Source organism: Carassius gibelio, chromosome B20, assembly GCF_023724105.1.
Source record: "Carassius gibelio isolate Cgi1373 ecotype wild population from Czech Republic chromosome B20, carGib1.2-hapl.c, whole genome shotgun sequence".
Classification (NCBI taxonomy): Eukaryota; Metazoa; Chordata; class Actinopteri; order Cypriniformes; family Cyprinidae; genus Carassius; species Carassius gibelio.
The window spans coordinates 21,650,561-21,665,859 of NC_068415.1; the positions used below are offsets into that span (position 1 = coordinate 21,650,561).

Genomic DNA, 15,299 nt, shown 5'->3' on the forward strand with positions numbered 1-15,299 from the left:
ATTGAAACAATTTTATTTATCTTTTGTTAAATCAAACAATAACTGGCACATTCCCTGTTACCATAACTTCTATAAATTCACATAACACCATATCCGTATAATCTATTTCTGGATTCATTTGCTCTTTGTCTTGGAAGCAAACAAAAGATTTATAGGTTACATTCTGAATTTACTTCTAAACTGTTACACTAAATGTGATCCGCATTAGAATAGTCTAATAAAATCTCTAATTGTTTTCACTTTGTATCTCTTGGTGGCGTTAAGGCTGAAACTGAAATGAACTCTGATGTCCCCCAGGGATAAATACTGAGTCCGCTGCTCTTTAGCATTTACATGTTTCATCCTGGCCCGCTTTTAAAGTTGACTTGGCCTTTATAATTTTCTGCTCCTTGAATGGTGTTCAGGTACCCTATTCTATTCATTAAATCGAAAACCTTGACTGAATCAGCTTCCCCCCAAAAAAGTGACCAAACAGACATCAATTGAACAGTACCAAACAAGCATGTTTAATTCACAATGAAACATCTGACAATAACATATCAAAAAAAAAACATTTCCGCTGGCATGGTACTTTTAAAATCCTCAGTGAAACAAACACTCTGTCAGCACATTTATACTGTAAGCTCATCTTTCCTACAGATTCCTAAGAAATTCACTATACGACTAATAATAAAGACTAGTAGTATTTCTGTTTTTCATAAATTGCATATTTTCACCAAATGCTAAAGTTTGCAAATATAAATAGTGTCGTGAAGAGTTGATATCATATGTTTTTCCCCAATGAAGGCCACTGAGTTGACTGTGGACACCCGAAATGTATTTCAGAAAGCAACTCCCTTGTCTTTTGGTTTACAAATTTTGCTTGGTTTCTAAAAGCTTTCTGTATACATAAAGTATATTTGGTCATGCACAAATTAATGTTTTCCACAAATCTGAGGAGGCCCGTTCACTTTTTACGACAGCATGGACAAAACGTCACCCTCCAGCATTTTTTTTTCTTTACAGCATTTTAACCTCCTTTTTTGATTGACAACAACAGAACAAACAAGGCATCAGCTTCTATGAAAACAAACAAAAAATGACAATAAGAAAAGGTTTGTCTAGCTCCTACACTGACTAGATTCAGTGCTTTAACACAGCAGTTTGAATTATAGGCATGGTGAAGTACTGTCGAGACATCTTCTGATGTCTAATAAAAGAGATCATCTAAAAAACGTAAAAGACTGAACAGCAATCTTTGAAAACATCATCTAAAAATACTCTCGGTTAAAGTATAGATAATTTGTTGTGAAAGAAAAAACATTTTTTTAACCTCTAATATCATATCACTGAATCTTTAAAAAAAGAAAGAAAAAATCTTAATTACCAATAACTTAAGTACATAAATTATTACAGCTCTCACAAAATTGAAAGTTTGAATATGACTAAGAAAACAAAGTGTGAAGAACACAACACAAAACACATGAGGGTAGAAATAATTGGTCCAGACATTTCTACTTGGTCCAGCAGCTGACCGTTAAAATTGCTTGTCGTTGCATTACATCCACAGGAAGGACACAAATGAGTGATGTCCTGTATGAAGAGAAGCTTTGGCACGGACACACCAATCAGACGATGCGGTAAACACACATGCATAGGAGGTCAGCCTCGCTCTCCAGCCTATTTATTTTATTTATTGTCTGTATGTTGGTGTGGTATTTGAGATAGGATTGTGTGGTGTATGTGTGTTATCATGAGTGTGTTCTTCTCACAGCATTGCAGAAATCAGGCAGCTGATCCAATACACATCGGTACCCTTAACAGAACAGGATGTTCTGTGTCTATCCTGCTTCTCGCTCACAATGACGATTCCACCTCCCTAGTCATGATCACAATGGATTCTGGCTTGCTCGTTTCCTCCACAGACTCGCTGATGATCTCCAGAGATGTAGCAGAAGCACTGGTTACAGTTGGGGTTTTGGCTTCGCATGATTTCTTTGCATCTACCGCTCCATCGGGAGGCTTTGCGGAATCGACGGCGCCACAGCAGAGCTTTGGTGCACACTGCGTTCTACAGGAGAGCTCGCAGAGCGACGTGCGAGAATCAGAGTTCATGGTTACGAATTCCGGTTGGATGGTTGTAGCGTGGATGCCCTCATCATGGAAAAAGTCCTTGATGCGCTTGGCTACATCCATGTAGGATGTGGGGTCGTGGCATTTGATGTGCGCGGAGGCGATTATGCGACTGCCCGCCAGCTGCCAGATGTGCAGCTCGTGCACCGCCAACACGCCCTCCAGTTCCCGCAGGCGAGAGTTGAGCTGATGCATGTCGATTTGCTTGGGCACGGTCTGTAGCAGGATGAGTGCAGACTCCTTCAACAACGGGTATGTGGTGTAGAGGAGGATACAGACCATAATGATGCAGAGCGTGGGGTCAAGATACAGCACCCAACAGGGTCCTGCTATTTTGGTGCCGTTAGTAAATGCACCGCTGCTATTGAGTGAATGGTCTGCGCAATGCTGGCCCACACAAGGGTTCTCACACATTTCGCCCGGCTTGCATGGATTCCATACCAGTATGAAGATGATGGCGTTGATTACCACAATAACTGAGCCGAGAGCGTCGCCCAGCACGTGCAGGAAAACACCCCGCATGTTGAGCTGGGACGCCGAGTCGTGTCCATTCTCGAGCTCTTCGTACGGGGCGCTGCCGTTAATCTGCAAATCCAGGCTGTCACTGGTACACATCTCTACAGAGGAGAGAGCAAGCAAGCAAGCATGAAAATTCCAAGAAGATCTGCACAAAACAACAGTTTGTATTGAAATTAATCAGCAGTTATACTTTGCACCATTTACCTTGGAAAGACAAACTTTTCAACATCTGAGGAAATTTGTAACAAATTTGAGGAAGTGTGGGTGTATAAAAGCACTGGAATGTTTCACTATTTGTACATTTGTGCTTGTATTCACAGCATTCCAGATAACAGTATGGGAGCAGTGCAAAGAGGAATGTGGGGTGGGGTTACATTATTTTTTCACTGGAGTGAGAAGGAATTAATTTTCTTTTTTTTTTTTACTTTTTTGAAAGGCCGTGTTTCTCTGGCTCAAAGAGATTCTCATGCCAACTAGCAGGGACCAAGTAAAGAACAGAAAATTGTAGCTGGAGGAGTAATTACAGAACACTTTGAGAGGGGAGGGGAAACTATTGTTGCTCCACTCACATACTCTGTTCCAGACCAGCTTTTAAATATGTGCTGATATTCTAAAGTATTCTGTGGAACACAAAGCAAGAGATTTAGAAGAATATTTACAAGTTACCCATATAATTCATGCTGATGGAGCCCCCTCCCCCCACCCAAAAAAAACCTTTGGACCCCACTGACTTTCAGTACATAGACAAAAACAGTATTCCACAGCAGAAAGTATTGGATCGTTCACACCAAGAATGATAACAATAACTGCAACAACAACTATATTGACATCTACACCATCACACAATAGCATTCTGTTTATTTTAAGCACACGCTGTAGTGATTTCCTGCTAGCGTTTGTCATAATGAGTGGATCATTGAATAATTGACTCAAATTATTTGTTCAATAACAGATTCATTTAGGAATTAAACATTGCAGTGCTGCTTTGAGATGGACAAAAGCTGGCTGTGGGTGATGTAACCCATCTGTTCATCTCTCATGTGATAATCTCTTCAGATTTCATCTGGGGTGTCTTAAACATGCAAGCAGACAAGGCCTTGGTTGAAATTGCTCTAGATAAGATGAGTGACTGTTTCAGCTTGTATTTGGAATAAACTGCTTTTCTTGAAGGAACATATCTTGTTACAATTCTGCTTATCTGATATACACTGATAATAGCACAGAATGAAAGCTCTTCGCTGGTAATTAGCTGCCATGCCATTACATTGTTGCGAATCCATAGAAACCATGCATTTAACCTAATTATGCAAAAGAGCATGGTTGACTGTTGCTCAAACTATCAAAAAAAAAAAAAAATGAACAGATTAATCAAATAAAGTGTGTGATAATGGACAGGCAAGCAGCAGATGAAAAACCTCTAAGGGTCGTGACACACCAAATCATTGGTCAGTTGGTGCGGTCCAATGGCGGGCCTTCGTTGAGCATCTGTCAGCACTGCTTTTTGCGGTAAATTCCTCACTGTTTGCACTATTCAGGCACCGTCTGTGTTTACAAGGATGCTTCCAGAGACAAACATTTTGACATAATTTTGCGCGAATGTGGCATTTTAAGCACAAATAGATACAGAAGTGAATGTAATTCAATAATTACAGTGTCTCACAGTGTCTACACCGGACGCGAGTGGCGCAGTGCAACACGGCAAAATACATTAAAACCCATTATAATCAGTGATGCGGTCTACATGATGCCATGTTCTATTTATGACTCAATTTAAAATAACTTGCAGCAGTCTCTGCAACTGTTGTGTCTGGTGTATACATGGATGTTGTGTAAGCAAAGAAAATGATTCGTATATAAATAACGCTTAGTACTAGTACAGTAAACGTCGCACATACTGCGATGTTACTATTGCGGATGTGCACATTGTGATATCAATGCTGAAATGATAGATCACGCACCCCTAGTTTACAGTTTGTATATCCGTAGTTCCACTTCTGGTTTCCCTTTTTGAATAACGAATACAGTCTACTGCCACCTGGTGGTACTGCAGGCACATAATGTATGCTATAGTTGGCGTAGGCGTAGTTAACCTCTGCGGTGTGCGCAGATGTGGTATAACACCCAAAAGAAAATATCACGGGAACCTTAATTATTGTTATATCAACTTCAAATTTGGAACATAACTTTTTTTAGACATAAGGCTTCAATTTTATAGCAATTTTGGATTCAAAAAATATTTTGAAAAATACTTATATATATATATATACACACACAACTTAATATTTTGAAATGATTCCAATTCTGCAATAATCTGCATATTGTCTTTATCATATTGTCCAATCATAAGTATGTTCATGAATTATAACAATTTAAGTTTGGATGGTGTATTTTCACATTTATGTTTAAAAATGGGGGTTACACTAAAAAATGGGGGGTTAAGAATCTCAAATGTTAGCTGACCACCTATGTGGCGTAGATTGAATGCTATTTTTGACAGTCCCCAAACAAAGCCCAGAACCGTTACCAGAGCTACGACCAGCGTGATAACAGTGATCATGTCCAGCAGCATTGTGACCCCAAATTCCTACACGGCCTTTATAAAGTACCTAGCTACCAATCTATCTATATAAAATAAAAAAATAAAAAAATATATATAAGAACAGTGACATCTATCTAATACAAAACCACCACAATTCGACTGTAGTAACAGTAGAGTAACTATATGTTAGCAGAAACCATGTTTTTAAAAACAAACAAAAAAACCTGGTTGACTAGTTTTTGCTGGGCTTCAGGCTGGTTTTAGAGGAGTCTTCTTTAGCTGCTCTTCTACTGTATCGACAAAACCCCCACGGAGACATTTCTCAAAATATCTACATTTATGGTCCACAAAACAAAGTCACGCGGGTTTGAAAAATTACATGAGGGTGGCATAAATGATGACATAATTCATTTTGGGGTGATCAATCGCTCGAGCCTGAATGATTTTGTTGCTAGTGGTTACACATTAACACACATTCCCAACGAGAAGCAAAAGCCCAAAGAGGAAAGTGTGCACACGTTTCTCCATTTACACACGAAACTACATCACCCTGCTCCATTCTGATTAATAATACAGACCCGATCGCGCGTGTTCAGTATAATTAAGAATATCTATAGTATCTAGTGACCATATGAATAAATTATGATGACACAAACCCGATGTACCGGATCTGCTCCTGTCCGGATTAACGCCATTAGGGCTGTTGTTCTGATTCGAGACCAGATTATTGGTCTCCTCTCCCGCGCACCGACTGTCCTCCAGCGTCTCACTCCGGCGCACCTTCCCGTTCTTGTGCTTTTTGTGTCCCCCGTGGCTGTGGCCGTGTCCTCCGTGGGAATGGCCGTGTCCGCCGCCTCCGGCGTGCCCATGAAAGAGACAGAGCCCGAACAGGTTGACCAGCAGCCCCGCAGCGCCCACCCCGATCACCACCTCGGGCTTCTCGATCTCATGGGGCTCCGTGAAGCGCTCGATGGCCTCCAGGATGATGGTGAAGCAGAGCGCGGTGAGGAACACGGCGTTGACCAGCGCGCCCATCACCTCGGCCCGGATCCAGCCGAACGTGTTTTTGTTGGTGGACTGGGTCTTCTCCGCGAAACGCACCGCCACCAGAGCCACGACCAGCGCGATCACGTCCGACAGCATATGAAAGGAGTCCGACAGCATCGCTAGAGAAGACGTGACCCGGCTCACCACCACCTCCACGATGAAAAAGCCGAAGGTGAGCGACAGCATGCAGAGCAGGCGGACCCGGTTCGGCGCGCAGGCCATGACTCCGCCGCGAGACGAACAAAGATGTAAACGAACACGATTCCGCTTCGGGTTAATATCTCATAACTGAGCTCGTTCAGGCCGGAATACGGGAGGCGACTCTGTGAGCCGGTTATGGTGCTAGTCTTCTGTCTCCCGTCTGCAGACGGCTGAAACTTTGCACCCGGACCGGCGAACTTTCCACACGGAACACGCTCAATCAGGCCACGCCCATACCCACCTGTGATTGGCTGAGCGCCAGGGATCGAGGAAAATTTAACTCGTCCCAGGAAAAGCGAAGAACTGCATTACTGCACTCACGTTTATTTGACGTCTACTTTTACATCGGCAAGACATTTTGTGTGTGTGTGTTTGCTCATCTGCAATGCGTCTAAAGGACGTTTCCTTTTAGATGCAAAATAGATGTTTATATACGTAAAACCGACATCTTTCATCTCAAGTTGCCAAGACCTTGTGTGTGGTCATTTGGACAAGGCAAGAGTATCCCTCGAGTCGTGATAGCACACACACATCTGCAAGATGTCTGTTAAAGATCTCTTGATCTGGAAAGCATCTGCGGTGTACAGATGTTAAGTTTGACATAAATTCTAAATCATAAACATCTTAAAGACATCTATTTGACATCTGATAGGAAACGTCCTATAGATGTATTGCAAATGAGCAGACGTCTCTGTGATGAACGCATGTAAACCTGAAATGTTAGCGATCACACTTATAAAGACTAAAACAGCAATTTTATTTTCATATTCATTTGTTTTAAATAATAAAATAAAACATATACTATTTTCAACCCTTTATTCCAATAAAACAGTATATCCAAATATATCCACATTCATCCCAGTAATAAAACATCTATAAAATGACAATACAACACATTATCTTTGATAAAATAATCCAGTGTGATGACCAAAAATGAAGTGTTGTTCCACTGTACTGTACAACCGCTGCAGCAAATAAATAAAAGCAGAAATCTTATTTCCTAATGTACACATAAAAAAAAAAACCTCTTGATCAGATTAATCCACCACTTTCAGTAGAACACTGTGGTTCATGTTTAGCGGATGCCTTGCAATTCTCTAAGCTTTGGTGAATAAATCTTTTCTTCTTCACCAAGAGCCTGTGTATGTACATTAGCCCACTGATGCCTCTTGACGAGACAATGTTCTTGAGGTTTAGTGATCGGTCTGCTCTCAGGTCGGCTGTTCTCCTTGCCATCTCCTGCAAAGTGAACCCTCTTCTTTCCCGGAGAGACATTCTCTTCATTCTCTGTCAGAAACAGAATTATGTCATTCTCATGCTTTAAAAGTAAACATATACAACTATTTTCATTCATTAAGGATCTGAACCCAAATATTGTTATCTAAAAAGACTAAATTGAGTCATGCTTTTCCTTGCTGCTGCACACTGCCGCCTTCTGCCTTCACAAGCGCTGTTTGTTAGCCTCATTACTGTCAAGACTTTCAAAATCTTTCTTCACTGACATTATTATAATAATTTATTTTAACAAACAGCCACAACAATCAGACTTTAGCACCTCTTTTTTACTATGTGATTGTTCTGAGGTTAAAATTACAGATTTAAAGTCATAACAAGAAAGAGTTTAATAGCTATGATACCATATAAATAAAAAAAAAATAATAATAATTCTACATCAACAGGAAACACTGGTATCTAACGAAGTCTTAGACAAAAAAAAACAACAACTTAATCAAAAAAAAAAAAAAAAAAACGCATATTCCCAAACACAAAAAGGAAATAAGCACGTCTTATTCTGCATCTTAAACTCCTGAAATATTGGCGTCACTCATTTTAGATCATTCAATGCAATTTGGGAAAGAAACCAATTAAATGTGTGAAATTCTTCATTTCTATACAGAAAAACAGTTTCATACCTGTGTCACTGAGAAGAGACAGTGCCCTCTGCTGCCGGATCAAATGATAGGCCTTCAACAAGCTCTCAGCTCTGTCAGAGGACAATATTATTAACATTACCGTATGTAAACAAGTGCTCAGTAGCTGTAGCTAGTTGTGCAGCACATGACTAATGTTTAATGCATTCATATATTACCAGTTCAGCAAACAATAATATATTTACCTGGCCAGCTTTTCATGTGATTGCTGCTCTCGGACACACAGCTCCTGTTCCCTTTCTGGGGGAGAAAAGAGAAAAAAAGAGAGGAAACTGTGTTTAATATGTTTAACTTCATAACACAAATTAAGATTATTTTTAATGAAACCTGGAAAGATTTCAGGCCCACTAAAAGACCATGCAACCAGAATCTGGTGAAACACACTGTAAAAGTAAACTATATGAATAGAGACACTATCACTTTATTTAATAACAGAATAAAATATGCGGGGTTGAGTATCCCAATGTTTATCACCTGACCAACAGTGACTGGATAAATATAAAAATAGCCTAATAAAAGCGTAGACTTACGCTCTAGTCTCTGCTCTCGCTCTCTGAGGGTCTGCTCACGCTCACGTAGGATCTGCTCCTTCAGCCGCAGCTCTGCTAGAAGCGACGTCTCTGGATGTTTGGGCGGCTCTACATCTACTGACCTGCGCCGCTGCTTCTCCTGAAGCCTCTTCTGCTCCTGGGCTACACAGCCCGAGATCAAGCTGTTCTGCAGAATGGACTCCACCGAGGGCCTCAGATAGTCCTAACAAAACAGCCGGCCAGAATGTGACAAAACAGCACACAAGGCAATGTGAATGGAAAAGCCTAGCTGTGATAACACAGCGCCTTTCAAACAGAATGCATTGTTGCAAATAAAAACAAAAAGAACAGGACAATCTAACAAAGTCTAAAAACATGAATTATAAGTTGATTTTTATATTGTTTTTTTTTCTTGATCAACACAATAGTCCAGCACATTTTAAAAATAATATCAACAAGATAGCAGCACAGTGGAACAGAAACTCTGTCTGTGTGAATGGCCTTGTTTAACTTTGTGATGCTTGCTGTATTCATTGTTCAATTCAAATCTCACAATTCTTTATTTTCACTACACAGTCACACAACTGACCAACAGTGACAACTCAGCAAGCGTTTAATCCGTTAACTGTGGTCAGTCAAATTCACTTCCACTTTGGCCTTCTGACACAAAATTGAGTAAAAAAAAAATATATATATATATATATATATAAATACAAATTCATGGTTCTTCTGACCAAATTGACTTTACCTTCAAGTTGAGCATTTTTGAAAGAACTGTGTTCAGATCATCAGAATATCTGTATGGGATTCTCCTGAACTTCCCTTCTCTGATTTTTCCAGCCAGTTCTGTTTGATTGTATGCGGTAAATGGGGGACTTGGACAAAAAAAAAAAAAAAAAAAAAAGGACTGAATATGCATATAACCAAGTTTCACTATTTTGTATAATCACACAACCAGCCTGTGAGATTTAAGAGGAGAACAACACATTTATACTTACGATAAAGCACATAGTTCATAAAGTAAACATCCCAAGGACCATATATCTGACTTTTCATTGTAGGACATGCGGTTAATTTGTTCCTATGGATACAAAAGGTGCAAAACATGAATAAAACAGAGAAAGCCCAAGTCTTGGAATATAACGAATAAAATGATGAAACTATGGCACAAATAATTACTTCTGCATGTCATGACAAGATCATTTAAAACTACTTTTCGAAACTTGTTTCGTTCCAGTTCTTCTGAAGGGTTGGGTGAGTCAAAAAGGAAATATGCCACCATCAGTGTATAATAATATCTGTCAGTAAATGTGCGCTTAAATGTATATTTTACCCCAAAATTTGCAGTACGTAAAAGTTACTGTACATATATATTTATCTTTAATACATACCACAAGATAGTCACATGGTAATTAAAACTGTTCATGTTCGCTTGGTATCTGTATTCAGTTATACACTGTAAAAACTAATTTTTCAAAGTCGAATAAAGATGAATCCAATACAATTTACAAGAAAATACTATTTCAAACTTTCTACTTAATTTCAAATTTTAATTCAGTTTTGCTTGTTATGTCTTTTTAATTATTTGTGAATTTTTCAGCTATAAAGGTGCTGGTCATATAATTAGAATATCATCAAAAAGTTGATTTATTTCTCTAATTCCATTCAAAAAGTGAAACTTGTATATTATATTCAATCATTACACACATATTGATATATCCCAAATGTTTATTTCTTTTAATTTTGATGTTTATAACTGACAACTAAGGAAAAAAAATTCAGTATCTCAGAAAATTTGAATAATACTTAAGACCAATACAAAGAAAGGTTTTTTTGAAATCTTGGCCAACTAAAAAGTATAAAAATGAAAAGTATGAGTATGTACAGCACTCAATACTTAGTTGTGGCCCCTTTTGCCTGAATTACTGCAGCAATGCGGCGTGGCATGGAGTTGATCAGTCTGTGGCACTGCTCAGGTGTTGTGAGAGCCCAGGTTGCTCTGATAGTGGCCTTCAGCTCTTCTGCATTATTGGGTCTGGCATATCGCATCTTCCTCTTCCAAATACCCCATCGATTTTTAATTGGCTGAAGGTCAGGCGAGTTTGCAGGCCAATTAAAAACAGGGATGCCATGGTCCTTAAACCAGGTACTGGTAGCTTTGGCACCGTGTCCAGGTGCCATGTCCTGTTGGAAAATGAATTCTGCATCTCCATAAAGTTGGTCAACAGCAGGAAGTATGAAGTGCTCTAAAACTTCCTGGTGTACGGCTGCGTTGACCTTGGACCTCAGAAAACACAGTGAACCAACACCAGCAGATGACGTGGCACCCCAAACCATCACTGACTGTGGAAACTTTACACTGGACCTCAAACAATGTGGATTGTGTGCCTCTCCTCTCTTCCTCCAGACTCTGGGACCCTGATTTCCAAAGGAAATGCAAAACTGACTTTCATCAGAGAACATAACTTTGGTCCACTCAGCAGCAGTCCAGTCCTTTTTGAAGAGAGACTCTTCTGATGCTGTCTGTTGTTCAAGTTGTCTTGACAAAGAATGCGACAGCTGAAACCCATGTCTTGCGTATGTGCGTAGTGGTTCTTGAAGCACTGACTCCAGCTGCGGTCCACTCTTTGTGAATCTCCCCCACATTTTTGAATGGGTTTTGTTTCACGATTCTCTCCAGTTATCACTATTGCTTCTACACTTTTTTTTTTCTGCCACATCTTTTCCTTCCCTTTCCCGCTCTATTAATGTGCTTGGACACAGAGCTCTGTGAACAGCCATCCTCTTTTGCAATGACCTTTTCTGTCTTGCCCTCCTTGTGCAAGGTGTCAATGGTCGTCTTTTGGACAACTGTCAAGTCAGCAGTCTTCCCCATGATTGTGTAGTCTACAGAACTAGACTGAGAGACCATGTAAAGGCCTTGCAGGTGTTTTGAGTTAATTAGCTGATTAGAGTGTGGCACCAGGTGTCTTCAATATTGAACCTTTTCACAATATTCAAATTTTCAGAGATACTGAATTTGGGATAGTCCTTAGTTGTCAGTTATAAACATCAAATTTTAAATAAAAAAAAAACATTTTAAATATATAAGTCTGTGTGTAATGAATGAATATAATATACAAGTTTCACTTTTTGAATGGAATTAGTGAAATAAAATAAACGTTTTGATGATATTCTAATTATATGACCAGCACCTGTAGGTGCCAATTTTCTCTCATCACAATCTTCTCTCCTTGAAACTCATTTAAATGAAAGATGAAAGAACTCTTACCGGCGACATGTAATATGGAGTTCCAACAAATGTTTTAGCAAAGCTTGTATCATGGTTCAGTATCCGAGCTAAACCAAAATCACCGAGCTTTACATTCTTTTTGACATCCAAAAAGATGTTTGCGGGTTTGAGGTCCCGGTGCAGAACTGTACTGCTACCGTTACTTCTACCATGGCACTCTTTTAATGCCAGGGACAACTGTGCCATCACACGCAGGATGAATTCTTCTTCCAGATATCGTCTGCAAAGACAATGCAAAAGAAACACACATTGCAGGAAAACAGCTTAAACAACAAAACTACACTAGCAGGGTTTCTGCAGCTAAATTGAAGACGTTAATAGACCAAGTGAAGAACATTAAAACTAATACATTTATGTGTCAATGTATTCTCTAAATGTAACAGTTGTATTTTTAAACTCTGAAGTGTTGCTAATACATCTTCTTATCGATCTTCATCACTTTTTCATTTAACAAAAAATAGCTCTGATTCCAACCTGTAGAAATATGGAAATAACTATCTGATCACACTGCATTAAAAAAAGAAAGAAAGAAAAATAACAAAATTGAGTTTATGAAAATAAATATCTGTAAGTGGACATAGGAAAAACATCTTTAAAAAAAGATTTCATTCTCCATTCACACATATTTGTACTTATAAAAAAAAGAAAAAAAAAGAAAAAGACATTTATTTTGCAATGTATGTATCTTGATTTAGGAAATGTTTTGATATTTATATAGGAGAACAAGACATAAATGATGAGGAAGATATTAATTTTAAGCAAAGCATGCAACATTTAATACCACAACTTTACCAGTTGAACACTTTCTACTCTGATTTAAGACCTTTTCAAGGCCTTTATTGTGAAAGGGTGAGAGAAGACTTTAAGACCCGTAGAAGCCATAAATAGCTTAATTTTACCGTTCTTTGATGCATCGGTTGATGAGACTGGCCAGATCTCCACCCTCACAGTACTCCATCACTATATATAATGTTGTGTTCGTCCTATCTATAATTCTGTCATAATATCGGACGATATTTGGGTGCTTCAGCTCACGGAGCAAATTGACCTCCGACACCAGCATCTGTTTCTCAGCCTCTGCCATGGTGCCATAGTCCAGCACTTTCCAAACCAGAATCTAAAGAGATCAGATGACATGGTCCACATTAACCAGCTGGAGAAGATGAATACAACTACCAGTAACCACAAAGGCATAATTCACAGTACCCTGACTTCACTTCATTATGAAGGGTATTGCACTAGAACACAAAAGGTCACAGAAATAAGCACCTAAAACAAATTATACACTTACTACTTACCAATATTTTGTCTAATAAGTACAATTGTCTAATTAAGTGTTACTTAAATCTCTAAATATTTTTTTCATTTGTTGATACTGATTTAGTCATTACAACTATACCATACTGTTCATGCAAACGGAGTTCAGTCTGTATTTTATTGACCTTTCCATCTGATTTCCTCCTGATTTTCTGGCATTTCCCATAAGATCCGCATCCTATGGTGAGCATCACCTCATAGTCTTCAGTTCTGGACGGCATCACGCGCACAGCAGCTGCACACTTCAGACTAACACAACAGAGCTTCCTTATTTATCATGTACAGACTGTACTTACAAACACAACAGGATTCATTCAGTTCACTTACCGTAATACATTCACTTCTCGTCCTTTGTGCTTATCTTCCTGTGTCTCGTATCGTTTTGTATGTGTTTTAGTTTAAAAATAAAACGTTCCAGTCTCTTGTTTGTGTTGAGCTAGAGAAACAAACTGACGAGATACAAACAAGCCGATTTTCAAACGTGCGCACAAACGCTGGATTCTGATTGGCTGGACTTGATCGTTGGCGGTGATCCCATTGGTCCGTATGAGGACACAGCGTGCACGTTGCCAAGCGCTGAAGAACCGCGAGAACACGCGGGAACATTTAGAAGAGTATTTCTTAAAGGGACAGGACAGCGTGAGAACTACGTTGAACGGTTAAGTTTTAAAACGGAACGGTAAAAACTAAACTTGATTTAAACATTTTAACTTTAAATCATAAATTAGAATTCCTCCCATCATACTTCTGGACAAGTTTCTTTGAATATGTGACTCTGGACCACAAAACCATAAGTAACACGGGTAACGTTATATTTGCAGCACTATAACGTCACGTGTCAAAAAAAAAAACAAAACACGCGGCCATCTTCATAATAATAATAATTATTCTGAGATGCCGAGATACTTATTTATTCAGCTTTAAGGTGATGTATAAATCACAATTAAAAAATACTGCCCTTTGTGACTGGTTTTGTGCGCCAGGGTCACATACACTTTATATTTTGACGCATTTAATATGGTTTCCTTCATTTTAACAAAAACAGGTTACTTCTTTGAAACGTACCGTCTGCAGACTGACCTCTGCGCCCGTCACTTCGTTATTGAAGCTGTACACTCAGTCACTGTAAGTTTACTGTTTGTCCGTGCGGTGGCAGCAGTGTGTGTACCGTGTTCAACGGTTCTGGGTGTGGCAGGGTCAAAGTTCACCTAAAACCCTTTACCGTTTCCATTAGAAGCGTTTACAGGATATGAGCTTTGCACATGCAGCCAGAAAGACAGGAAAAAACTTCATTTCATTGGAAAAGATGCTTTGTTGTAGCTTAATTCAATTATGAGGCACATGTGGGAAGTTTGTGAGCATCTGAATGCTTCAAATGTTTTTATAAAGGCCACACAAGAGATAGTATGGGCATCTGGAAATATTAACTCGCCCCATGACATGACCCCTCAAAAATCTAATCCCTTCTCTTTGGAAATGATCCATTATTTTCTTCTTCCATCTTAATTTCCCATGTTATATTTGCAAGCATCTTGCTATAAACTATTTAGAAAGGCATCCATACAATCATTCAAAAGCTAAATGTGGAGAAGAAAAAAACAACAACATAACATATACTACTCCTTAAGGTGGAACATCTTTCAATGTCAGTCTTATTACAAATTTGCAGCAAGTTTTAGATTTCTGCGTTTAAGGCTTCTTAATTTGAGATTTACATACAGAACAAATAAGCAGGAAATGAATAATAAAATGAGATGGATGTGTTTTGTAAACTAAAAGAGAATCAAATATGACCATGTACTGTCCTACCA

General features: G+C 39.0%; 2 protein-coding genes across 4 annotated transcripts; both read right to left on the minus strand.

The window, feature by feature from the left end:
- Positions 1-482: 482 nt before the first annotated feature.
- slc30a1a (solute carrier family 30 member 1a) lies at positions 483-6,667 on the minus strand. 2 transcript variants are annotated; one of them, XM_052585973.1, is made up of 2 exons: positions 5,827-6,667; positions 483-2,729 (listed from the first exon to the last, which is right to left on the minus strand). In XM_052585973.1, the coding sequence occupies exons 1-2, from the start codon at positions 6,437-6,439 to the stop codon at positions 1,837-1,839; spliced, it is 1,506 nt and encodes a 501-aa protein (XP_052441933.1). In that variant the 5' UTR covers positions 6,440-6,667; the 3' UTR covers positions 483-1,836. The 2 variants fall into 2 exon arrangements, with proteins under 2 accessions (XP_052441933.1, XP_052441934.1); XM_052585974.1 differs by having other exon boundaries at positions 5,836-6,645.
- A 553-nt stretch (positions 6,668-7,220) lies between these two features.
- LOC127983723 (serine/threonine-protein kinase Nek2-like) lies at positions 7,221-14,605 on the minus strand. 2 transcript variants are annotated; one of them, XM_052585978.1, is made up of 11 exons: positions 14,554-14,605; positions 13,816-14,064; positions 13,614-13,737; positions 13,071-13,288; positions 12,151-12,391; positions 9,878-9,960; positions 9,628-9,754; positions 8,880-9,102; positions 8,535-8,589; positions 8,332-8,402; positions 7,221-7,705 (listed from the first exon to the last, which is right to left on the minus strand). In XM_052585978.1, exons 3-11 carry the CDS (start codon positions 13,707-13,709, stop codon positions 7,494-7,496), a joined length of 1,326 nt encoding a protein of 441 aa, XP_052441938.1. In that variant the 5' UTR covers positions 13,710-13,737; positions 13,816-14,064; positions 14,554-14,605; the 3' UTR covers positions 7,221-7,493. The 2 variants fall into 2 exon arrangements, with proteins under 2 accessions (XP_052441938.1, XP_052441937.1); XM_052585977.1 differs by lacking the exon at positions 14,554-14,605 and having other exon boundaries at positions 13,816-14,312.
- Positions 14,606-15,299: the final 694 nt, after the last annotated feature.

Coding starts and splice junctions, on each gene's coding strand:
- slc30a1a (XM_052585973.1), bottom strand. CDS start 6,439: ATGGCCTGCGCGCCGAACCGGGTCCGCCTGCTCTGCATGCTGTCGCTC. Junction 2,730..5,826: donor GAGCAGATCCGGTACATCGG/GTTTGTGTCATC, acceptor TCTCCTCTGTAG/AGATGTGTACCAGTGACAGC.
- LOC127983723 (XM_052585978.1), bottom strand. CDS start 13,709: ATGCCGTCCAGAACTGAAGACTATGAGGTGATGCTCACCATAGGATGC. Junction 12,392..13,070: donor AACCGATGCATCAAAGAACG/GTAAAATTAAGC, acceptor TTGTCTTTGCAG/ACGATATCTGGAAGAAGAAT. Junction 9,103..9,627: donor CAAAAATGCTCAACTTGAAG/GTAAAGTCAATT, acceptor CTGTTTTGTTAG/GACTATCTGAGGCCCTCGGT.